Source organism: Centroberyx affinis, unplaced genomic scaffold (genome assembly GCF_046629955.1).
Source record: "Centroberyx affinis isolate AG114_WGS23_722 - 3 ecotype Tasmania unplaced genomic scaffold, CSIRO-AGI_Caff_v1 ptg001496l_1, whole genome shotgun sequence".
In the NCBI taxonomy this organism is placed as follows: domain Eukaryota; kingdom Metazoa; phylum Chordata; class Actinopteri; order Beryciformes; family Berycidae; genus Centroberyx; species Centroberyx affinis.
The window spans coordinates 5,757-32,591 of NW_027279961.1; the positions used below are offsets into that span (position 1 = coordinate 5,757).

The 26,835-nt window shown below is 42.6% G+C and overlaps 1 protein-coding gene across 1 annotated transcript; it reads left to right on the forward strand.

Moving 5' to 3' along the window:
* On the forward strand, positions 1-26,608 carry LOC139650485 (NT-3 growth factor receptor-like). Its single transcript, XM_071527174.1, has 6 exons — positions 1-19; positions 801-931; positions 7,024-7,196; positions 10,948-11,191; positions 22,677-22,835; positions 26,423-26,608. The coding sequence occupies exons 1-6, from the start codon at positions 1-3 to the stop codon at positions 26,606-26,608; spliced, it is 912 nt and encodes a 303-aa protein (XP_071383275.1).
* Positions 26,609-26,835: the final 227 nt, after the last annotated feature.

The window sequence follows — 26,835 nt, forward strand, 5'->3', positions numbered from 1 at the left end:
ATGTCTGGAAGGACATATGGTATGCATCGTTTTATTGTTTCGCTGTTAATGCCCTTTGCGTCTGAAAGTGTGATGGGTTAAAGGAACAGTTCACCCCAAAATGAAAATCCTTTCATTATCTACTCACCTCCATGTCACTGGAAACTCCACTGAAGTGACACACAGCGAGTTAGCGACCGCAGCTCCATCTCAGCCTTCTCCCAAACAACTGAAGTCAATAGATCCTGTTTGTTTAGAGTGGTGTTTTGTAGCCAAGCGAGTCCAAAATGCTTCATTATGTAGCATTGTTCTTGGTAGAAGAAACAGTAATGTCTTCTTCCTCTGTAGTAGCTATGGCAACCGAGACAAAGAATTGGACACGGTGCAATTGTTTAGCTACAAAACACTTGCACTATGCTGCAGGAGTTGTTTAGATACATTTGCTGGGAATTTTATGGCCTTTTTGGAGCTCTAAACAACCAAGCCCCATTCACCTCAGTTGTTTAACAGGAGGCTGAGATGGAGCTTTGGGGGCCAACTACATAGATAACTAACTAACCAGCTCATTCGCTGTGTGTTTGGTGGCCATGGAGGTGAGTAGATAACAACCAATTCTTCATTCTGGAGACTGCTTGTTTGATATAGATTTCTCTGCAAGTATATTATATATCTATTATGTTATATTATGTATATATTATGTTTATTCCTTTTAGAATGTATTGCAGTTTTTCATTAAATGATCCTTGTAATTGTCTCTCTCTCTCTCTCTCTCTCTCTCCCCCCTGTCTGTCTGCCTGGTTTCCTGCCTGTCTGCGGTTCAGTTGTCCAGCATATAAAGCGGAGGGACATCATCCTGAAGAGGGAGCTGGGTGAAGGAGCGTTTGGTAAAGTGTTCCTCGCAGAGTGTTACAACCTCAGTCCCACCAAGGACAAGATGCTGGTGGCTGTCAAGGTACGACTTGAGTGTGTGTTTCCACAGTAATGTGTTTCCACAGTAGGTTCAGTGGGTTTTGCAGACTGGATCCTCTAGTTGTACTGAACGAAAAAACTTGTGGTAATGATTTTCTTTCCCAACATGGACACATACTGTAGTGTTTTGAAAATGCTTCAGAAATAGGCCAATGGTTCAGTGGTTAGCGGTTAGATTCGTTTAGACTGGAAATATACAGCACACCACTATTTTCATAGTTAAAAAAAACAGATCTGTCTATTATTTACATATATAACTTATGTATAATTTGAGTTTGTAAGTGAGAAATCACTGCAGCTGTCACTATCATGAACTGCTGTCAGAGACTGAAGACAGGATGGGTGGCAGCGTTGGAAAGTGGTAATCCTGGAGATGCTGTTTTGTTTGTTTTATTATTATCATTTACTCTCCATCTTTGTCACTACGCGCTCATTGCTGTGGTGTCTCTGCACTGCTCTTCCCAGAGATCACCTGTCAATCAAACAATGTGTCCAGTACTGTGACGTCTTTTTCCTTTTTCTGTTGATGCAGTTTGAGTTTCTGTAGGCTCAAGATTAAGATTACTTTATTTGTCCCTAGGGAAATTTGTCTAGCACAAACAAGTGCAGACATAAGTGCATTCAAGTACATGCAACATTTCACACCCTCCTTATGGCCTGAGTTTAGGAGATTCACTGATAGAGGGATGAAAGAATTTTTATACCTATTCAGGTATCTTTTCCTGTATTTAATTGGAACCCTGTAGCGTCTGATGGGAGCTGTTCGGATTATGAATACAGGACATGGGAGGGGTCAGCGATAATTTTCCTAGCCTGTTTAACTATAGTCTTCTCAAAGAGCATTTGGAGAGAGGGATGCTCCCTCACCCCCATCACTTTCATTGCTGTGTGGACCGTCCTATGTATTTGTGATTTTAACTTAACTGATATGTTACCAAACCAAGCTAAGATTCCGTAACGTAATATACTCTCTATCACAGCATGATAAAATAACATCAATACCCTCTGTCCAACCCCAAACACCCTGAGTCTTCGCAAGAAGTAGAGTCGCTGTTGGATCCTAGTGCATACAGAATTCACATGGATATTCCAAGACAGATTACAGTCAATATGTACACCCAAGTATTTGTAAGAAAGTGTTATGGACCAGTAGTGGAGAATGATCCCCCAGATGTCCTGGATCAAAAATAATTTCTTCTGTTTTCTTAGTGTTTACAGTGAGATGGTGGTCATCACACCATTGTACAAACCTTTTGAGTCCCAAGATGGCAGTGTCGTCAGAAAACAATAAAAGTGCTGGGATGACTGCTTGTGCAATAATTTGTATATAATGTAAACAGAATGGGAGAACTCACACATCCTTGAGGAACACCTGTGTTGATGACTTTAGACTCAGATAATGTCTGGTTCACTTGGACCTGCTGGGTCCTGTTGGTCAAAAATCAGTGATACCACCTGATGATATATGGATTAACAGACATCTGTCTGAGTTTACTGAGAAGGATATATGGCTGCAGGGTAGTAAAAGCAGAGCTGAAGTCTACAAACAGCAATCTGGTGTAGGCCTTGGGGTTTTCAAGGTGTTGCAAAATAAAGTGTATTATGGTTAGTATTGCATCATCAGTGCCACGGTTGTCTTTATAGGCAAACTGATAAGAATCTAACTGTCCATTTATATTTGACTTCAGCTTCCACACCATCAACTCTTCCAGACACTTCGTTACAATAGAGGTCAGGGCTACTAGTCATTATTTTCTTGAGGAACAGTTTTTTTGGAAGAGGAGTAATGATTGCCGTTTTCCAGAGAGATGGAACTGTATGTGAATCAACAGACCTTTGAAAGACAGAGACCCAGGCTGGTGTAAGTTCCTCTGCACATGTCTTCAAAAGGAAAGCTGATACACCATCAGGACCTGTTGCCTTATTGGTGTTTGTTCTTCTAAAAGGTCTTGTGACTTCCCTGGGACTAATGTCTATCCTTGGAACACAATCATCAATTGTTATGATGCTAATGACACTGTCACGTTCTTAAGAGAAATCATGTGAATAATGTAGAAGTTGTTCAAATCATTTGCCATGGTATTGTCATCTGTTGTGTGCAGTGGTTTCCTGGTGGGAGTCATATTTGTAATGGATTTCATAGTGGCCCACAGTTCCTTCGAATTCCTTCAATGGATTCCTTGTATTGTCTTTTAGCTGTGTTGAGTTTCTGGTTCAGCTCCCTCTGTGCTGATCTTAGTTGCACTTGGTCCTTATTCCTGAAGGCAAGCCTCTTGCGTTTGATACAATCCTTGACGTCCTTAGTAATGTAGGACTTGTTGTTGGGATACAGTTTTATTGTCTATTGGGGTATCACAGCATCCACATAGAAGTTAATATAAGCTGTGATGACTTCTGCGGATTTGTTCAAATCAGACTCATGGAAGATGTCCCAGTCTGTGCTCAAGTAACACCCCTTCAGAGTTTCAGTACTCTCAGTGGACCAGACTTTAACAGTTTTTACAAGAGGTTTGCTCCTCTTAAGAACTGAATGGTAGATGGGAATGAGCTGAACAGTGTTGTGATCAGAATTGGACACCGGTGGTTTGGCTCTAGCTGTATATGCGTTCAGGGTATTTCCATAGCATTTGTCAAGAGTTTGCAATGGTTGAAATCCCCCAAAATGAGCATGGGAGCATCTGGTGTACGTTGCAGCTCTCTATGTACACAGTCCGCCACTTGGGCCACAGCTCTCCCTGCATTTCCACTTGGGGGCACATAAACAGCACAAATCACAATGTTCCCAAACTGCTTCGGAAGGAAGAACGGCCTGAGACTCAAGCATAATAGCTCAATGTCCGGGTTACAGATAGTCTCTCGTGTGGTGTATTGCCTACACCACTTATCATTGATATAAACACATAGTCCGCCCCCCCCCCCTTGTCTTACCCGACTCAAGACTCCTATCAGAACGTGCCAGGGAAAAGCCATCCAACTCAACGAGTGAGCTAGAAATATCCGGATGCAGCCAAGTTTCTGTAAAAACCATGACACATGACTCGCGATACTAGTAGCAGGTTCTGGTGTTAAGTTTGAGTTTGTCCATCTTATTCCTCAGGGAGCGCGAAAAGACGTGTCAATCTTTTCTTTGTAGTTCAGCCATGGTGGCTATCACTGCTCATGCTAACTACCCAGTTCTTCTTCTGTTTATTCCACACAAACCGCAAATGCAAAAAAAAATCACTTCCTATGTGCCAGACGAAAGACTTACCAGACTCTGCGTGTTTAGAACAGCAAATGTAAAAGCTTTCATGAACTGCATATAGGATGAATCACTGTTGTGTTATATTAGGGAGCTTTGTCCTCAGTTGACTGGGACAGAGATAGACAGAGAAACAGATGAAAGAGAGAGAGAGAGTGTTCTGGTTGGTGGGTGTTGCTACAGGGTGTTGAACAACCAGGTCTGATGAAGTATCTCAGCCAGGGATGAATGTGCTCCCATCTGGGGCTGGGTGCCCCCCCACCCTACATCCATCTTTCTAACCATCCAAAACCGGTCCTGTTGTCAGCCAGGGACCAGCAATTAGTATGAAAGCAGATTATTGGCTCCTCAGACATCGTTAACAGGTAATGAGCAAAGTCATCATCCTGATGACCTGATCAAAAGGGTAACAAGCTATAAATACCTCGGCATTAACATAGGATGAACCGCTGAATTTGAGAACGCACGCTGAGCAAGACAAAGAAACTGCAACAAAGGACGTTTTACGACAGCTTTAATGTTGACTGTCATATTCTGGAGCTGTTTTATAGATCTGCCTTGGATGTCATGTCATTTGGATTGATTTGTGTCTTCGTAAACATGAGCACAAAGGATCAGGTGAAACTGTAGGGAATTATAGAAGACAAGCAGAGTTATCAGGGTTGATCAAGTAGCACTTGAACAAATGCAGACACAATGGTGAGATATAAAAGCTTTTGTGTTCCCTCAGCAATGAGATTTTTTAACCTGGGCCACAGCAGATAAATAGAATAGAACAGAAATCAGAATATGCCAACCAGGGTTTTATGTTACTTATTATTGTGGATATTGTGTGTGTGTGTGTGTGTGTGTGTGTGTGTGTGTGTGTGTGTGGGTGGGTGGGTGTATCTCTTTAATGCATATGACCAAATAAATTATTACATGTACCTGCACCCACACAGAGTCCTGACCTCATGACCAGGCTGAGCAGAAGCTGGTGCAGAGTTTGTGAACGGCAGGGAAGTTTAGACCTTTTCCCTTCATCATGTCAGTGAGAAAGTCTCTGTAAAGCAGAACTGAGTCTAGGCCCAGGACAGCTGTGAGCTGTGAGGAAAGCGAATGAGAAACTCTCTCCTCCCCTTCAACAAACACCGCGCCCTTGAACGAGGCACCTGGCCCCCAGCTGCTCGGCGGCCGACAGCAGGAGGCTGTGGTTGTTCTGGACCGCTCCCAGTGTGAATGTGTGGAAGTGGAGCAGAGTGATACTGAACGAGAGCCTGCCGACTCAGCAAAACCCTCCCAGGATAAGATTACAGTTAGAAAACCTCCCCGACCTTGACAGAAGGAGAATTCACACAAAGCGTTAAAACGATGGAACGTCTGCTCGTCAGTTCCTTTTCCTAATGTTAGTGGATTTTTAAGAAAAAAAAAATGAAGGTTAAACAGTTTTCCATCATGCATCCTCTGGAGTGTCCTATTCATCTTTAAGATAAAATGGAGGATGTGCAGCTTCAGTCGAACCTCCTCCTGCCTGTCGATGTAGCAGGAAGCTGCTCTCTGAATCTACATTAAGGTCAACAAAGGGAAAATTCATAGCCGCGCTTTCCTTCAATTTATTGTAGTCGAGCACTTGGAGGTATTGTTTTGGAGGGATGCCCGGACAAGAAACATTTCCTTAAGAGTGCAGTTTGATTTGGTAATAGAATTTTATGGCCGTTTTACCTACTCTGCCGTACATCTCAAGCGTCCCCAGCACTTAACTGCGAGAAGAGAACATATGAGTAAATGCGTTTCCACCCCAAGGTCTTTCCATCTGTAATAACGCCGGCAAGCTGGGAAAGCAGAAGTCAAGGCCGAGGAGATCAAGACAGGCAACTTGCTCTATTTTCCAGTTGCTGATGAAGTGTCAAGAGTCTTTTTTTTTTTTCCTTCCAATAGAGGCTCCAATAAGGCGTGCTATTGCCGTTATTTTTCCTTTTTTTCTGGTGCTGGCAGCTCTAACTGACATCCCATCAAGATGTGGTATTTCATGTGCGCTCCACTTCAAAGGCGTTCAAGGCACTCCCTGCTTGATCCTTTTACCGATCAAATCAATTTGCTTTGTGGACGGTCGTTGCAACGCTGCAGCCAACCCGGCACCTTTCACTGTGACAGCAGTTCATGACGGTGACAGCTGCAGCGGCTTCTCACCACAATACACACTGCGCTGTTTTGATTATTAAGCCAAAGGAGCGCTGTTCCTTTCCAGTCTAAGTGAATCTAACCACCAAGAATTCATTTCCAAAGCGCCGTGAATGCCGTGAATCCTAGGCAAAAAAGCATTACCAGAAGTTTACTTTTCAATATAACTTAAATCTAGCAGATCCAGTCTGCAGAAAATTTCTAATTTAGTCAACCGAGGACTTAAACTTTCAAAGTGAAACAATTTGTTTTAAATTTGCGCTGCCTGACATTTTATTAGCAGGGCAGGAAACTAACTTATTGGTAAATCCCTAAACTCATCACCATGTTAGCTATTTTATCTCCAAATTTATTCTTGCCTTTTTTTTTTGTCCATTAAAATGAAGACGTGGTGTACATTTCCAGTATATTGGAAATGAATTGAAACCCACATCAATATTAAAAAATGTAAAAAAAAAAAAAAAAAGTAAGTAAAAAGTTGTGGCCAGACTCCCATAACTCCAATGCAACATTAAAAACCAACCCTCTATCTATCTATCTGTCTGTCTGTCTGTCTGTCTGTCTGTCTGTCTGTCTGTCTGTCTATCTATCTATCTATCTATCCTCCTCAATATTTGTTTATTTTAAACATTTTCTGAATAGATTTGACTTTGTGCCTGTTCTCCCTCCACCAGACGCTGAAGGACCCCAACCTGTCGGCGAGGAAGGACTTCCAGCGGGAGGCGGAGCTGCTGACCAACCTGCAGCACGACCACATCGTCAAATTCTACGGAGTGTGCGTGGACGGAGATCCTCTCATCATGGTGTTCGAATACATGAAGCATGGAGACCTCAACAAATTCCTCAGGTCAGTCCGACACCGGGGGTTCATCAGTTTAACCTTTATTTAACCAGGTTAGTCCCCGCTACCAGTCACAAAATGAAATGGTTGTCACATTGAGAATGGTTGCTCACGCTCACCCTCCTGTCCACTCATATTTATCAACATGAATCCCAATTAGTATGATTGTATGAAAATAATTGTTAAATTCATGCAAGATAGGCATAACATGTTAGGCCTACAAATCTACTACTGTACATATCATCATTCTTAAGTTTCAAACATGGTGAATTAAAAACATCATCTGGCTAAAAACATCTCATATCCCATTTTGTTGAAAGACAGAAGTGTTATGGTTAATATGCTGATTATGATCTGATTATAAGCCTATGCATATAATAGCTTAAGAACCACCACACAACTCAGTAAACACCTTGAAATGTTGACTTGATTGTGCTTTGAAGTTGTTCTGGCTGATACAGGCCTTTATTAAGGCAAGGGTTTCAGCATCTGTGACTGAAGTCAAATTAATTAATGATATTCCTAAAGGCTGCAATACAACAACGCTCAGAATGAAGAAATAACTAATGCAAACTGAGCAGAGGTTACGCTACAACGTTAACTTCACTTTCATCACTTTACAACAGCAGCGTAACGTTCATAGTTCGCCTATGGGTTTAATATATTGTTGAAAGTTCAAAACATATAAGCAAATTAGCAAGTTATGGCATAAGATGGAAAACGCTTAATAAGCAACGGTAACTTGCATGATGATCTGTGTCCCTTGTCGGTCATGATCGTTTGCTTTCGTGAACGGCCAAATAGTGCGTCTCTGTAAATGTTGCTGCCGCAAGGAATTGTGGGACGGCATTATCTCCTTTCCTTTCGTAAAGGATGGTCCAGTGTATCCTATGCTAAAGGAGCTAAGTAAGGAAGCATTGAAGCACCTTTCCTTAGCATTTAGAGAATTCGAACAGCTCTTATCATGGCTGCCACTTAGATACTTCCGGGTCATTTCACTCAGTTAGGAACCTTCCTAAGCAAAAAAGACAATTCAACCGCAGTCTGGGTCATCCATACTCTTTCCCCTTGTTTCCCACATACACACACACACACACACACACACACACACACTATTAGACATGTGTGGAAATTGTTGGTTGCATGTGTTTATATAACCCCACAATTGTTTATATTCTGTTTTATTTGTTTGTTTTTGCTTTGCTATTGTTTGCTACTATTTTGATTGTTTTACTGCTTATTTTAGATTCTATTTTTGTTCTTATATTCTATTTTCTTATATTTTTCCCTGCTGAATTCTATTGCTTTTGCTGTTGCAATGACCCAAATTCCCCAATATTGTTTAATCTTTTCTTATCTTACAATGTGGGCATGCTGTTACACCCTGGTATACTTACATTATTTATTGGTAAAATTTTCAAGAAGCATCAACACAGTATTATTGTGTATTTACAATATTTTACCATAGGTTAATACACAGGACATTGTGGACATAAGGACATTGTGAAGTCTTTATCTCTTATTAAGAGGCCAAGAAAGAAGCATTGAGACAAACAGAACAGTTGTACGCAAACAACATACAACAAAACGAGCTAAAATACAGAGTAAATCAGATTTAGAGGAAGAGCAAACTAGTAAAAATTCACCATATGAATGTTCAGACAGTAGTCCACTAGCAGAGTAACAGGAACCGAGGTCAAGACTAATTACACTGCGATGATTCAGCCTCATATTCAGTCTTAAAAGCATTTTTTTCTTTAAACAAGTAAAAAGATGTGCCAATGGGGTGGGATAATTCCACTTGCTTCACTTGTTTCTCTCTTTATTTCTACATATTATACCAGGAAACCTTGATTTGTAAGTGTTTCTTGCAGACTTTCTTCTCAGATCCGTGGGCATCCTGTTAACGGCTCCACTCACCTTGATGAAATTCAGCGCCTCGTTTAAATTCTTGACAGCCTTGGTAGAATATTTGGAAATATGGCAAAAAACCACCAATCAAACAGCCGTAGAATTAAAACCTATGGAGCAGATGTCCAGTGAATGGCTGATGTTATGCAAATGTAAAACTTCAAAAAGTCATCTGGGGTCACTCCAACAAAGTGAAATTCTTTTGGGCTCCTGAGCTAGTCAAATTCCTGCAGCCCATACAATATCCAGCCAGTTTTCTGGGTTAGCAAACATGAGTGCTTTAGTGCTTTTGTTCCATAATGTCAGATTGTACCGAGGGAAGTGACCTCAGATCAGCCTCGACAAAAGCAACACGGCGCCTGTACAGCTAGTGCTTTGGTAATGGGAGGCTTCACTGGAGCTGATGTCACTGTGCACAGGAGGAGTCTGGGATAGTGTGCTATTTCAAGTGCTTTGACATCAGTGTGTGTGTGTGTGTGGAGGGGGTCTATCTCGTTTTTGAAGTTTGAGAGAGCAATAGTTGAAAAGATGACATGTTACGATTTGAATGTGTGTGTGTGTGTGTGTGTGTGTTCGAGAGCGCGTGAAGACTTTCAGTTGGGGAATCATTCCTGAAATGAAAGGCAACATCGCGAGTGATGAAATTCTTTCATGCAAGGTGCAAGACATGGCTGATGTTTGGTCTATTGGTCCGGTTGGTCACATTTAACAGATGAGATGTGCCGGGAATCAATGAAAATGAATAGAGGATCAGACATGCAGGTCCAACTCTGATCTGACGATTGAAAACCTCCACATGAACGGAGGGCGGCCGGCACTCGTTTAGCCACCGTCAGATGTCGGCGAAGCGGTAAAACAGAGGTAGAGAGACAGAAGCAAGAGAGAGAGAGAGAGAGAAAGAAAGTCATTATATTCAATCATTTCAGTCAGTTCATTTGATTTCATTAGTTGAATGTTCTGTGAAGAAACAAACAGAAGTGCTGCAAGACTCTCTGCAGTGGAGCTTCACACACACACAAAGCAAAGCAAATTGAATTGTACTAGAATTGAGAGACAGAGCCCGAGAGAGAGAGAGAGAGAGAGAGAGAGTTATAGTCGGTCGTCTCTGCATGGTGTCTGGTCTGTAATCACAGTGACGAGGTGTTGATGAGAACAGCAGGAACTCCTCAGAGGAAATCAGTTCTTGAACGTCACCCAGAAATGCCAAGTACTGAATGAGCTCTTGATTTATACATATTATACCAGGGAAGCTTGATTTGGAAGTGTTTTTTTACCGACCCTTTTCTCAGATCTGTAGGCATCCTGTTGTGACAAAAAATGACTCACCTTAGTGAAACTCTTGAGCTTCGGTTAAATTCCTGACAGGCTTGGAATGTACTGTATGTAACATGCTGTAAAACCACCACTGATGTACCTACCAGCAATTACAAATTACCAAACATAGGACAAACACTTCCCATTGTATTGTGGCAATTATAGATACCTGCGTACTTGTAGGTTACAGCCAACTTGCTAATATTTCTAACAGTCTCTCTTAATTACCATCAATTGTTAGAGCAATGCACTAACACTACCAAGATTAGGGGTTTGGTAGTGGAAGGAATTTTGGGTTAGTTATTTAAGGTCAGGTTAGGTTTTGCTATGCTGATATACAACAGTATGTTGAGCTGCGTTATATTACTTCATGAATGTGAAAACCTAAAAAGGTATAAAAAGGCTCCTATGTCCAATCATAAAAACAACAGACAAGAAAGCTCCATTATTAATATCACTCAGTTTTCCATAAAGTTCATCTTATCTTCATATGTGCGAATCAGCTTAATGTTTATGTTTTGTTCTGACCCAGAGCCCACGGTCCTGACGCCATGATCCTGGTGGACGGCCAGCCGCTGCAGTCCAACGGAGAGCTGGGCCTTTCCCAGATGCTGCACATCGCCACCCAGATCGCCTCGGGCATGGTCTACCTGTCCTCCCAGCACTTTGTCCACCGAGACCTGGCGACCCGCAACTGCCTGGTGGGCAACGGCCTGCTGGTCAAGATCGGAGACTTCGGCATGTCCAGGGACATCTACAGCACCGACTACTACAGGGTGAGGGGGACCTCTCTTCGCAGCGCCGCCCTGTTTTGCATGCTATTTGCCATTAAAATGAGTTGTTTCTCATGCATGTCTCTCAACGGCGCTGAGAGCCCAGCGGGTTTCCAGAGCTCAGGCTGCCGAGCGCTAGAGGTTGAAACACTTCCAACTCTCACAACACTTCAAATGGGTTTTCAATAGTCACTTTGCCCCAAGGCTATGCTATGAGGATAAACCAGTCAATAATAACAAATTGTCCCACCTTCCGGTCTGTAAAAGTGGGCATTGACCCTCATCATGGCCTCTCCTCCTGCAGTTTAACCTCAGGCCAAGATGGCATAAGCGTTACTACACACCATAAGGACCAAGCAGGAACAGAAACTACTCACACAAGAAGGAACATTTTAGTTGTGGATGTTAACAATACTTTCAGCTTGGGTGTAATTAGCTCCAAATTAACCTTTGATGTTTTCAGCGGAAGATATGTGCAACAAAGGCCCGTATCTCACTACTTTTCCATTAACACCGAGACACTGAGAACAGGCTGGTTGTGATGACGCTGGCTGAACCTGGAAATAGAAGCGGAGCAGAAACTCTCTGCTTCTTCCTCCTGTCAGGCGCTGCTAGCCTAAAAAGAGTTGTCAAAGGGGTGAAGGCTGCCGGTTTTTTGTTTTCTTCCCTCTTTTCGAAGGCGAGCCGACAAGCCTCCCTCGCCTGTGCTTTCCCAGTTTCCCCGCGCCAGCCCAGTGACATTCAGACTGGGAGGCGAGGATGGAGAGGCTTAGCAGTGTGGTAGGAGATCAGCCCGCTGAGCCTCCAGCCCCATGCTTAGAGGCTGGTTTATATGGCTCCTGATTCATGTCCTCTCTACTGTTTAACGCGATTAGCGACTCTGAACGCAGCAAACCAGGCGGCAACTGCTGGGCTGGAGAACTTTGCATTTCCTAAATAAATAAGTGGGTGTTGTGGAGCGATGGCTGCTGCGGCTCTGGAAAGTTTAAACAGTCTGGGCTTCTGAAATGACTTTAGGTGCGCTTGATTTTGTTTTCCCAGCGTGACAGCTGGGCCACAGTTTGGACTTTGCTGGGGGCATCGCCAGCAGTTATGAAGTACTGCTGGGTAAACACTCGGCACACATAAGATCATTTGTAAAGAAATTTGAGTGTGATGTATTTAGTGTTTGGTACATTGTTCTGTGTAGTGGGTTTATAATTCAAATCTGAATATTTTGTTTTATTTACATCAAAACCTCTCCAAAGTAGGATTTTGTGCATGTGTGTGTGTGTTGTGTGCTGGGAGTTGGCGTTCTGGTTGAGTGTTTGTCAATATAACCAATCCTACTGTCCATTTTGGCATCCAGTGGATTTAAAAGCATCAGGTTGGTGATGATGAGCGAGTTCTGATGGGAACAACCTTACCTTTCCTTCAATAAGGTAATAATTGTCAGCATCATATTAGAATCATTCATCCATCGCTAATTCCCTCTTCAATAATGCTGTGGATCTGGTCAGTGTTAAACGCAGCAAATCCAAACCACACATGCTCACTGTATCATGTTGATATGTTAAAATAGTGTTTTGTATAAACTAGGACTCCAAATGATGATTGGTTATCTGCAGAGTAGCCTATCTTACCAGATACAGAGCAACATTTACCAGTATTAGTCTGGTAGGTTGTGGTGATTTCCCAGCCTGCTTGTGATCCAATGAGCGTTCACAGAGTGGTAAATATTATAATTCACTGTGGTTGTACTGAGCTCGCAGCATAACTGTGAAGCTGCAGGGTGAAGGTCAGTTACTCTTCCCTGGATAACTAATGGATAAATCCGCATGTGTTTTTCTGGTTTTGGCTCAAAGAACACTCCATCTAATTGTCTTTGAAGACTAAGACACAGCTGATTTAGCAGGCGGATACCGCACTGCTAGAAGATGAAATGGATCAGTTGATTGTGCTTGTCTGAACAATTATAAGACTAATATCTAAGTGGTGTGTGTTGTGACTGTCCAGTCAAGAGAATGACAGAGAGAGCAGCAGCAAGAGGCTTGAACAGATGACATGGCTACAGGGAGTGTGTGAGCTGGGTTTTGTTTGTGTGTGTGTGTGTGTGTGTGTGGATTTACTGTGTGAATGGCCATTGGATTGTGAGTGTGTGTGAGAGAAAGAAGTCACATTTATCAATAGATCTCTTTACATTTTTTTGATACCAGAGCATGTATGGGTAGATGCCAGAGCATTTTTACCTAAAGTGTGTGTGTGTGTGTGTGTGTGTGTGTGTGTGTGTGTGTGTGTGTGTGTGTGTGTGTGTGTGTGCTTGCATACGTGTGTGTGTGTCCAATCCAATTCATCAGTGGAGCATCTTTAACAAACAGGCTTGTATGCTTGAAAGAGAACACTAGACATAAATACAGATAAAGAGAGAAGAAAAAATAGATATGAGACCAGTGCTTGTGTGTGTGTGTGTGTGTGTGTGTGTCTACCAAAAAACAGTACTGTGTGGAAAACTGCAGCTGGAAATACATGTGAGGAGAAGGATTAACTCCCTATATTCGCACAGCATATGAGCGGAGAGGCAAACCAGTATTAGGGAACTGTCAGCTTCCTTCTATCAAACTAGGTGGTGAATTTATTGAGGAAATTCTAGACGGTTCAATAATTCATTGATTCCACAAATATGTTTTGCAGCAGTGCAACAAGCTGCCCAGTTTCACTGATGAGGCTGCCAGTTATAGTCAAGGATCCTCTACAGTGGGTGTGAGGTACAAACACACAAATACACACACACACACACACACACACACACACACACACACACACACACACACACACACTCAGCACAGAGAGGAGGGGAGGATAGTACTTGTGAAATTGTATTTGGCGGAAACCAGAGAGCTGGTTTCAAGACCAATGTCACTGTTTGAAGCCAACATCCAGGATGGTGTGTGTGTGTGTGTGTAGGTGTGTGTGTGTGTGTGTGTGTGTGTGTGTGTCAACATGTACTCACACTAAAACACCAACTAGAGAGTATCCTAAGGTCCCTCACCGTGGTAGGTGTGCTTCTGTGAGTTATTGTGTGTGTGTGTGTGTGTGTGTATGTGTGTGTGTGTGTGTGTGTGTGTGTATGTGTGTGTGTGTGTGTGTGTGTGTGCTCTATGTGCAGCCGCATGCTGCTGTTTGTTGCGTGGCTGTGATAGCATCGCTGCCCGCCCACACTGAGGAATATTGACAGAGCCCAGAGATAAGGAGCTCCTAACAGTATTGGACACTTTCCCTGTGTTGAGTGATTATAAATAGCAGCACCCTGCCAAGAACACAATCCTCCCATCGCTGACTAGTCATATTGACGCTTGTTGCCCTCTGGGACTCCCAAGACACTTTGCAGCAGGAGGGAACAACTTCAAGAGAGAGATGAATATTGTCCTAAATCGCATCCATCCATCTCTCATATCGTCCTCCTCGACCCGCTCTGAAAAACGCTTTTGTCTCGTTTCAAAAGAGAAGTGTGCAGAGCGTCACGGCGGCCCCGATGCTTACTTTATATCATTGCTGTGCACTCCTTCTGGAAATGTTTTTTGAGTTGTGAGAGTGAAGCACTGAATTATACATCTTTAGGCAGGTATACATGACAATGAATGCCCTAAAAGTGTCTATGCTTTAACGGTGCAATAAGTAAGACTGACTCCAATACCGGATTGAGAAACTTAGCAGGAACAATATCTAGAGGACAGGTGGAGGATCTCATGCAGCGTGTCCACCGGTCCTTAAAAGGTCTGAAATGTCTTAAAATACTGACAAAATACTGAAATTTAGGGTATTAAAATATATTGTAATGCCTTAAATGCAGTTCTTATAAGTCTTATTTTTCCATGTAATGCCGATGATGCATGTCCACTCTTAAATTGATACAGAATAGGGTTAGCACAATATGCATCCTGTCTGCTTTACTAAACACAGTTCATGTCCTTTAACAATTAATTTCCTGGTGTCATTTTTCTTGTACTGTCCATTTATAGTTTCAGAGCTTTCTTTAGTTATGCTCAATCAGAAATAGACTGGTTAGTAATTAAGACCAATTTAAAAACCAAAATTAAGAAACAAGGCTGGCAACCTTTAAATTGGTCTTAATCCCTTTCCAAGTGGCATTACAAGGTCTGGAAAAGTCTTAAAGGAGGGGTATCATTTGCTTTTTCAGCAATTTTATATAATTACCTGGTGTCTGTAAAGTACATCTGTTTTTTTCAGTAAAAATCGTTTAGTTATAGCTTTAGCTATTCACTTCACAGTGTTTGTTTCCCACCTACAAGAGAATAGGTTGTTTTACATAAGAAGCTTCTTATGCTAATGACCTACTGCTCTGATTAGCAGGCCATTCTGGAAGGCCCGCCCCTCCTCTTAGCGCTGATTGGTCAATTTCAGATAGCAAAATCTGACTGGCTTGTACAAGAGGGCGTGTTTTATAGTTAGTGGGGAAATGACATAGTAACATGATTCAATTTTTTTAGTGTGATTACTTACTGAGTACACACCTCAAAGTACCAAAATCACCATAAATACTAATAATTGCCACATCTTAGGATACCCCCCCCCCCCCCCCCCCCTTAAATTTGGTTTAAGAGAAAACTGTCATGTTAGACACTGATTCTTCTAGGACCAGGAGAGAATTTGCCTCATCACAGCTGAATTACCAACACTGACATATAGGTTCCTGCCAGAGGGTGAAATCTGTAGACTTATGTCTACTTTTTTGGTAAAGAATATTAAAAATTCTATTCACTTTTCTCCAGAGGCTTCAATAACTTTACTAGAAGAGTCCCTAACACTGAAAAGGACCCTAGAGCTACGACAGTTCTTTGAAATAAGGTCAGGGAAATAAGCCACTCTTGCATTCTTAACCACTTTTCTGACACTTGAGCATTAAGTCCTTCATTATATTGTGGGACACTTGTAGCTGATCAGTCTTTCATCTATCTTCAGCTTCTCCACATTCTTTTTATTTTTGTTCTTCATCTGAATGAGTGTAACTGTGTGTGAATGTAAAGGAGGGTGGTGTTGAAAAAGAGCATCTGCAGTCGCTTAGAAAATAGGATTTGTTTTAAAGATGAAATGTACATTTTTGAGTTCTTGACTAATGACTATCAAGCAACATAACATGACTGTGTAATAATTTGGATTCAAGGACTTGGTGTTCTTTGTGACTCTGCCAGGAAGCCTCTGCTTACCTGTACTGGATGCTCGGCTTTGAAGAAAAATGGTCCCCAGGTTTCCCCCGTTTCAAGGATCAAACAGACATTCCTTTGCTGCATTATTTATCAGGCCCGAGCTTCTCAAAACTGTGTGTAGTTTTTGTGCTGATGAGTACACAGGCTACATTTATTACAGCTGGGTGAGGGGATGAAGAAAGTCCGCTCTACCTCTCTGCTTGGCTCTTATTTTTTTTTTCTTTCCTAGCACCTCTGTCTTGCAGGATCATTCTCTGGTGGCCTAATACATCTAGGAATTGACGGTTATTCTACTGTTGACATTAGTGGAAGTCTCTCTGGATAAGATAAATGAATCACATAATCAGATAAATGAAAGGAAATGGTGGTGGTGGTAGTAAATTCTGCATTCTTTGACTTGTTGTTGCAGTACAATATGGTTTTAAGTTCTTTTTTTTTGCTCATCTCTATCATTTCTCCTCTTCTTCTGACTCGTCTAGACTTGTCTGCACATGAGACATAAAATTCAAAGTAACAAAAGCCTCCACTGCTCCTAGTTTCACTGTGCAGTTATGAAGTCGGCAGCAAATAGCCATTCAAGCAAAAAGACTGGTAAATAAAGAGACCAGGGTGTTCCAGGGTAACCGAAAGGTCACACATTTAATCTCTGCAACAGCCATGAGTCCTGTTGAAGTGTCCTTAAGCAAGACACTGAACCTCCAGTTGCCTACTCATTGCATTGAGCGAGTGGCTCTGGATGAGCGTGTCAAGTGAATGCATGTAGAATGTGTTGCATGGTAGGAATGGAGGGGGCAGTGCGTGTGTTGGGCAGTAAGGGGGGGGGGGGTGTCTGGAGCTCAGACAGAAACCTTCATCACCCGCTAGCATGCAGCGGCCGGAGTAGATACCACTTTATCTCCACTTGGCAGCACCTCAGCAGGTAGGAACCTAATGGACATCATAGCCTCTAAAAGTGAATTTGTGTTCGCCGGCGTTTGAGCCGGGAGAGCAGAGATAGCGCCGGGGTGAGAGTCGAGAGAGAGAGTGTGTCTAGATGGTTATCGGGGCCCTTTAAGACGTCGGGGGCCTCCCAGAGCTCCCCGCAGGCCGCCGAGCGCCCATCGAAGAGCCCAACTGGGCCGGTAATCCATCCCCTGCCATGCTGCTGTGCTCTCCGCGCCGTTAATCCAATCACTCCCCTGCCACGGTGGGACAGGCAGGGCACTAATCCAGTTTACACACCAACAAAAAAAAAAAAAAAAAAAAGCCTCAGACTCATTCCTTGCTCCCCGCAGAGTAGTGTCAGCTTCGCGATGTGACATTGAGTGGGAAAGATGAGGATAATTACAGGGGCAATTATTTTATTTTTATTATGTGTTTATTTTTATTTATTTATTTTTTTTCTCTCTCTCTCTCTCTCTCTCTCTCTCTCTCTCTCTCTCTCTCTCTCTCTTCCCCCGCATTGCCAGCTGCAGTAATTGCCGTGGCCTTGTCGCAAAAACCCAAGGTGATAGTGCGGCGATCATTTGGGAAGCGGAGAGTCAGCCAGTTTTAATACCCGCTCTCTACAGCGGCGCCTGGATCATTAGTATGCATCTGAGGAGGTTTAGCCTTGCGTGCAGCGGGCAGGGTGGACCTCAGATAAGTCATTTAGACTAACAGGAACTTAATTAATTTTGTTTAATCTTTCTAAAGCTCCACAGGGGGACGAATAGGTATACAGCCCCCTCGCCAACTCCCTCGCCTCCCTTCCGGCCCACCTAGCTTGGCGCGGCCCAGAGGTTTTACACAGCGGGGCGAGTGGTCTCGGCGTCAATATTGGCTTAATGTTGTGTACAATACTAAAACGTGTCACGTCTAATGAGACCAGGTGGTGTATAAGTCAAATACTACGGCTGTGACCGCTGTTCAATTAGCCATTGGCTTGCAGCGGGGACCCTGGCAAATGAGGCTGAGGGAAAACGCAGGAGAAAACTCCTCCTGCCGGCCCTCCTCGACAGCACAAGGCTCCCTCAGGGGCCCGTGTGCCGATAGAGAGTGGTATTATGGATCAAGATGTGGAGAAAGGGCACCTAGCTCCGTATCAAAACTACACCCCCAATTTAAGTTAACCTTAATTACTGTTGTGTTCTCTGTCCTACAACTGAAGGCAGTTTCGATTGTCTTTTAGGTTTGGACTCAGCTGGCAGGGAGGAGCTGGAGGAGTTAGAAGTTAAAGGACATTTCTGTCTCTGACAGTCTGCTGATACCTCCGGTGCCCTTACATAGCCTAAAGGCTAGAGAAGCAGGATTGTGACTGGAAGTGTTTGGGGAAATGAGAGAAAAATCCTCTCCCCTCCCCTAACAAATACATGGCAGAGATTCCCTTGAGCAGGGCACTTAACCCCCACTTGCACTAGCGGAGCTACTTAATAGTAGCAGGCTGTGGTTGTATGGGGCAGCTCCCAGGTGTAAATGTGTGTAAATGTATGAATGTGAAGCAGGGGAGAGCTGAAAAATAGTGTGTGCACTCAGCGAACCTAGACTTTTAAATGATTTTTTTGTTTAAATTACCGTACTGAACAAAAAGGTCCTGAGGGGTGAAAAGATGCAGAGTAACTGTAAACACTGCAAAAAAAAAGCCCATTATAACAAGCCATTTAATATTGCATTTAAAATGAGCTTTTTTCTGGAAACAAGTGGAAAAATCTTCCAGTATGCTGGCAGTATGAGACAATTTCATTTACTGGCAATGCAATTCAACTTGTTTCAAGAATTTTCTGAAATCAAATGAAATTATCTTGACATCTGTCTTGATCTGACTTATTTATTGTCACTTGTTTCAAGAAAAGTCTTGAACCAAGTGAGATGATTTTTGTTCCACTGGCATTTTTTTTCACTTTTTAAAAGAAAAACAAGAGTGAATACAGGGTTAAATGACTTGTTTAGATAGACATATTTTTGCACTAAAAGACGAATGGAAGTGAAATGATGCCTTCCATTCACTTTGCTGAAACACCACCAAGACCAAGAGCGTGGCAGTTGATGGACTGTGATTTTGAATCACAGTCAGCATAGGGGGTGTTGTTGTAGAAAATGGTCTCTAATGGTCTCTTTGACCTCCAGGCCATGTGTATAAATATCGAATTGTGTTAAATGGAACGAAGGCGTACAGCCTCATGATATCACTGGACAGTATAGAAACTCCACACTACACAGCACTCTGACTTATTCACTATGCTCTAAACATAGGGGTACATTGAGGGGTTCTACGATCCAAAAGGACACTACCTTCTCACCAGAAAAAAATATCCCTTAAGGGTTCCTTGAAGAACCCCCATATGCTGGTTTGTGGAAGTCCTGTCTGGGTTCATGAACCGTTCATGAGGGGGTTCTTCAAGGAACCTTCTGGGGTTCCCTTATGTTTGCAGTAAGAACAGCCCCTAACCATTCCCCAAAGTACACTTTACCTCAGGTTACCCTTCATCGACTCCTGCAGCCCTCAGGACTTGGGAGAATGTTACAGATGAAGGACAAGTAGAGGCGAACAGGCAGAGCCCCTGTACTCGGCGAGTAAATTTGATGAAGTGTACAAACTGGAGGACGTTCTGAGTAAACGCCCTGGAAGGAGCAGCCTTTTGGCAGATTGACAAATCTCATGTTTCTTTAAAACATCCAGAAGATTCATCCGCCGCATCAAGCCGAGACGCTGAGATTGTGTTTGACTTTCAAAGGAAATGTGCAATGAGCGCACTACAGAACTGGGAGGTAATTAGCAAGACTTGAGTTGATCTTTTCGATACTTAAAATGCCACACAGCACTCACAGCTGAAGGCACACAGATGTTGGAGCTGGTAAATGGAGTTGGGAGAAGAGCTTATTATGATTAAATGAATCTGATTGTGTTGTAACCCAGGGGTACAGAACAGAGGAACCACGTGGGATTCAATGCGGCTACGAGCTACTGAGAGGCTGTCCTAATGATGTTTTTACAGCTTATAGTGTGTGTGACTGTGCTTTATTTGGTTTTGTTAGATGAATTTGTTTTGTCCTTAACCATGGAAAATGGGCTCATCTGGAAATATACCAGAGTGTAGCTTTCCTGAGTGGTTTAGAGGTTTTAGGAATGGATTGCTGGATGGATGGATGGGATGGATGGACGGATGGGTGGATGATAGATGTGTTTCCGATACGCTGCAGGAGTCCTTCCTGAAAACCCCAAGGGGCTTATAAAACCATCCCACAAGGAAAGAAATAAAAATGTCAAGATAGCAAGCAAAGGCTAAAACGGAAACCGATAACAGAAGCTAAATGACAGTAAAAATCAAAATGGTAGAACAACAGGATCCATGAATTACAGCTAAGGGAAATAAAATAACTTTTAATTTGATGTGCTGATGAGCAGACTGCCTGGCCTGTCCTGGTGGACTCAAAATGTCAGGGGATTCTGTTAGAAAGGCCCTCTCCTGTTTCCATACCCACCTGCTAATATATTGAGTCACCTAAAGTTCAGAGAAGGGCAGAAAGACATTACATTTGCATCTATCCTGCATTAGTACTGCAGATAATTGTTTCTTGAATGTTATACAGTAGAACCAAATGAGTATACTGTAACATAAAACTGAGCTGTGCACCACAACCCTATTATACTACTACGACAATAGCACTCTGCGCCTGCACCTACTATCATATAGTCAATTCTTATGTACTTATCTCCATACTGGCTATATAATTTATACCTATTAATACTCTGTTTATACCATTCCAATTCATGAGCACAGCTTTTTTTTCATTGCAGTATTCAAAACACTGAGAATCCAGGGCAATATTCTCTAGATCTATATATTCCTATTTATTTATTTTTTAATTACTGACTTCCATAGCTCCCTATCAGTACAATCAGCCAGGCTATAACAGAGACCCTATTCATATTGTATAGAAAAGTGACCTATGTATATATTTATACTACACTACTGTTTTAATGTTGTGTTGTGTTAGATTCTTTGTCAGATTCCTTGTCTGTTCAAACTTACTAGGTCAATGAAGATGATTCTGATTTTGATTCTGATTAGTGTCTCTCCACCAACTCCTTACCAGATGAGTCCTTGTAATTTCAAACATTTCCTCTTGGGGATTGAAGCAAAGTGCAGCAGCAGTTCAGCATGTAGCAAAAATCGGTGCCATCCACAACGCCTTCAGCTGTAGCAGGCCGTCCGTCACAGCCTCTGGATCAAATCATGGATCAAATCACTGTGTTATTTACATTTTCTGTCAATAGTGTACTCTGACCCCCGGTGTACGCTGCACAATGAGCCCTGTAATTAATACAGGCCCACCATTCTGAGCTGAAACTCTGCAATATCCTGCAGCTCATTCCCACATCAGTCTTGTCCGGCCCGTCGCCGCTATGATTAAAGCGCGGCCATTGACATGAATGGGAAATAGATTTTAAAACAATGCCTGCTAATGGAAGCTGAGAGCGAGGATGATTAATGGATGATTGTTTAATCGATTAATATCCAGCCTCCGTGGATTTACAGCGGGGGGAGACTTCATTTCTGGTCCTGCTGGTTTATAGACGTCAGAGAGCTCACAGCTGATATCTGCTCGGCCTCAAGTGTTATCTTTATTACTATTACCACACATGGTTAGAGAGTATTGAATGCAGAATGTATACATATAGAGTCATATGTCTAGTCGGCTATCTATAGTAGGTGACAACCAGAATTTAGACATACACAATAGTGAATATGACGTTGGCAGTCGCATTCACTTTATAGACTTCTGCTGTGATTATCCATCAGCAGGCATGCATGGAGCTTTCTTAACCCCTTGGTCGAAACGGATGTGTCTACAACTGATTGGAGCACATTCATTTCCATATTGTCAGACTCTGATCCTCTGCATAATGCCAGCTCTTCTCGAGAAACGGCCTGGGATTGCAGATTACTATTATTCACCAAGAACAAAGGCGTGCTTTAATACCATAACCTAAAGCATTTCACATCCTGCAATTCAATACATACAGAGCAGGTGGCAGATAAGTCAGCAATTTTCTCTATTGCATCAATGTCAACATTCAACAGTACAGCAGACATTCATGAGATGTTAAGCCCACCGTATCAGTTACATGCGAGGACAGTTAATCCCCAGAGGCCTGGGAGCTGTTTTGATGACTGAATTTTCTAATCTGTGTTCTAACCATGCCTGAGATATAGAGCCTAACTCCATTTTCCACCCTTGGTAGGACAATAAAGATCTCCTCTCCTCTCCTCTCCTCTCCTCTCCTCTCCTCTCCTCTCCTCTCCTCTCCATCTGGATGGCAGGTTGGAGGACACACCATGCTACCTATTCGCTGGATGCCTCCAGAGAGCATCATGTACAGGAAGTTCACTACGGAGAGCGACGTCTGGAGCTTTGGAGTCATCATGTGGGAGATCTTCACCTACGGGAAGCAGCCCTGGTTTCAGCTGGCTAACAACGAGGTACGAAGCATATTAAGTGTGGAAAGGTATCACTAAAGGTGAAACTGCATGAGGAATTTTGCACAAAACAAGGCACACATTCAAAATCATAGCCTCAGGTCACCCAGTGGTAGACATTGTTGAAGTCCCTCATCCTGTATTTACCCTGAATTTCCATATAAACAGTTGGTTGCTGGACCGTTCTTTGTGGTATAGAACCAAATTTTACAATTCCTCTCATCGATGGCACAATTAAGGATTTATTAAAAAACATACAGCACTCTTTTTTTAATGATCCTGGGTCATCAAGTAAAGAAAGTACATCCTTTGAATGGTACAGAGCAGAGGCAGAAGTAGACTAGAATGGAATAGAACTTGCTTCATTAAGCATTGAGGAAGGTGTGAGCAGTGACTTTTGCTTTTGTCAAAGTGAAAGCATGAGCATTCCTATAGCAGCTTTAAATTAGTGTTGTCATTATGGATCTTAATCCAGTGCCTCATTTTGTTTCTGTCTTCTTCCTGAGAATCAAGCTGGCCCACCGAGGTGATAAATTAGTGCTGCTTTGCCACCAGACATGATGCAGCATTACATAATACTCATGATTGGTTTGGTTTTTCATTGGAAGCTCTGGTTTGAATCAATAAAATTCAATTAGGATTACTCTTGTAAAGCAAGCTTATTAAGAAAATTAAATTGACCTAAAAGAATAACCTGGCAAGTATCACGCGTTGCACTCGCAAGTCATGCAATTGAAACATCAATATGCACTTGTGCTTGACATAAACTGAAATTTCCCAGATTTCATGCACCCTGCGAAGAAAGTGTTTGAAACACACATTTACATTTTAGGCATTTAGCTGGCACTCTCACTATGCACAATGCATGGTTCTCAATTGTTGGCTGGACCGCAACAGCGGGGCCAGCGCTATCAACGCGAATGTCTGTCACTCACTCACTGACTGACTGACTGAGTGATGAAGTTACACCATTGGTCGGCCGTGACACATGACATGGCACACCCATACACGGTCCAGCCATATACTAGGTTTTGACCTAGTCTTGTTTACCTAGTACTGTCCAACCAAATTACGTAGCCACAACATTATGACAACGTAATCAGACAACCACAGTTTCATCGTGGCGATGTTACAAGTTACATCATCACAACAGGAAAAGTGAAGTTCCAGGCTCCATTGCTACAACATAACTTGGTAATGTTGTCAGCTGGTAGTCTGCATGTTGTGGCAATGTAATTATCTGAATACTATTATATATTCAAATATTGTATTTGTTATTCAAATATTCTGATTTTTTCAAATTCTACCAGAAATTATACTGTAGTATTATCAGTTTAATCATTGTCATATAATGGACTGACACTCAGTGACCCCATTAATCATAATATTGTCAGTTTCAGTAAATTAACATTAACTGGGTAGATTTAATTGTGTTTAGTTTCCATTGTCTGTCAGCATGAGTAATGTAATTGTCAGTGACACAGCCACACAGGTCAGGACAGACTTGATGCTGCATTTCTAACCCAAGCAGCAGAGTTCTCAGCACCAGCAGAGACACTCAGATAGTCAACACAGTTTGACCTGATATCAAACCAACATAAACCAGTTGTTGTACAATAATACTTTGACATGTAACTGTTGAAAATGTCCCCTACTCTGAAATCACAAGGTTTTATCCAACAAGAGCCATCTATCACATTTCCATATTAATTAGTGAACAGCTGCCTCATAGCGCCTCCAGGAACACAATCAGCAGCTGAGTCAAGCAGCCACAGATAGACAGGATAAGACCGGAGGTTAGGCAGTGTTGATTTCAAATTAAAAGCCTAAAATTTGTCACTTTTGAAAATATATACGTATATATTTTCAAAAGGGGGGGCGGCTGTGGCTCAGGAGGTAGAGCGGGTCGTCCACTAATCATAAGGTTGGTGGTTCGATCCCCGGCTCCTCCAGTCCGCATGTCGAAGTGTCCTTGGGCAAGATACTGAACCCCAAATTGCTCCCGATGGTTGCGCCAGCACCCTGCGTGGTAGCTTGCCGCCATCGGTGTATGAATGTGTGTGTGAATGGGTGAATGTAGGCATTGTAAAGCGCTTTGGATAAAAGCGCTATATAAATGCAGTTCATTTTTTTTTTTCAATGCAGTTCATTTACCGGAGGTTATGTAGGTATGTAGGTTATGTAGTGTGTTCTCTGTCATCCGTGATGGTCAGGGTCACAGGATTACTGTGTTCCATCTCTTGTCTGGGCGCTGTGGCTTTTACCCTTGCAGTCATTACTATTGGTTGCTTGTAATGCTGGTGATCTAGGACACAAAGAGGCTTGGTGTGTCTGAGCAGGAACTGATCCTCCAACCTCTCAGTCTCAGGGTGGCAAGTCTACCCACAAGGCCTCTGAGCCTCTCATTAAACTTTCATATGTCAGTGACACATAAGAAATAGAAAAGACGGCAACAGAGAGAAAGTAGTGGTTTGACCTCGGCAACTGATGAAACAGATGAAACGGTGCGAGAGTCCCCCCACAGCTCCACAGTGATATTTTATAGTGTTTCAGGTTTTCACTGTCGTCAAGTTGCATAAAATTCACACCCACAAGCCTAAGCCAGAGTAAACACATATTTATATGAGCACAGATTAGGTTTACCATACTTTTTTTTTTTCTCCAGAAAATCAGGCTTCAGACGACAGTAGATAATGATATGCTCCATTTTGACACCATGTCGTTGTGCTGCTAGCTTGCAGGAGCATGAAATTGCGTGACAACAAAATATGTCCTGCGGGGAAAGTTTCAGTTCCTCCTCTTCAACAGTATTGGTAACTGCTCTATGGCTAAACAACTCTAAAACAAAGTCTACTGGTAGAAATATTACATTTTAACTTGTATATTGGTTCATGTTATTACTGGGTTTAGGTTGTTTCAGTTCTTCTTTTTTTTTTTTGTAATAGTATAAACCAAACTGTGATGTTTGGGCTGGTATCAGTACTGAAGTCCAAATTTTGCTATTGTGAGAACACTATAAAAGACCAGAACAAACAGAAAATAAATGGCTTTCAAATCATAGTCATCATGTCGCATCACTTTGAAAATGTATGTATGAATAATCCTCAGCATGTGAGCACTGTCCGTGACTGATAGTGTTATTGGTATATGTCTGAATGCACTCCAAAACAAACTGCAACAACCTTGTTAGAACTTATCTCCTCCTAAGTCTCTAGTACAGAATGCTCCCCCACGCCCCTCCTGTCCCCTTGACCTACGGTGGCCCGGAATTGACGCAAACAATAAAATCCCATTTTTCAAAATAGAGATGAATAATTAGAGTAGAGATCAGCAGAGACTGTTCAAAGTAAAGAGAGACAGGAAGGATTGTGAAAGAGAGAGAGAGGCGGAAGACATGCGACAAAGGCACCAGGACGCACCAGTATGCCACAAAGTTATGACCGAAAGCACTCTGTTTTATTTCATTTTCCTCAGTTTCATTAGTGCAAACCACAAAGGACGGAATGCTCTGTCCCAGCAGTGTCTCATTATGTACGACCTGTAATTCAACTGAAAAGTGTCTCTCTCTCCCTTTTTCTTCTCCTCCGCAGGTTATCGAGTGTATAACGCAGGGCCGGGTTCTGGAGAGGCCCCGGGTTTGTCCTAAGGAGGTGTACGACGTCATGCTGGGCTGCTGGCAGAGGGAACCGCAGCAGCGACTGAACATTAAGGACATTCAGAAGGTCCTGTTCGCCATGGGCAAAGCCACGCCCGTCTACCTGGACATCCTCGGCTAGCGACCGCTCCGGTGCGGCCTGTTCCTCGCCAGACTGACAGACAGACCGACAGGGACAAACGGACAGACTGACCAACACGAAAACCAGGAATAACCAAACCAACCTGCTCCACTGTCGAAAAAAACAAAAAACACCTACAAGTTTGGGAAGGACTTAAGTGCCTGCAACACTTTTGGATATACTGGATAAAAAAGTATTCGAAAACACACGCACTTTTACATTTTGTT

Coding starts and splice junctions, on each gene's coding strand:
- LOC139650485 (XM_071527174.1), top strand. Junction 11,192..22,676: donor ACAGCACCGACTACTACAGG/GTGAGGGGGACC, acceptor TCTGGATGGCAG/GTTGGAGGACACACCATGCT. Junction 22,836..26,422: donor TTCAGCTGGCTAACAACGAG/GTACGAAGCATA, acceptor TCTCCTCCGCAG/GTTATCGAGTGTATAACGCA.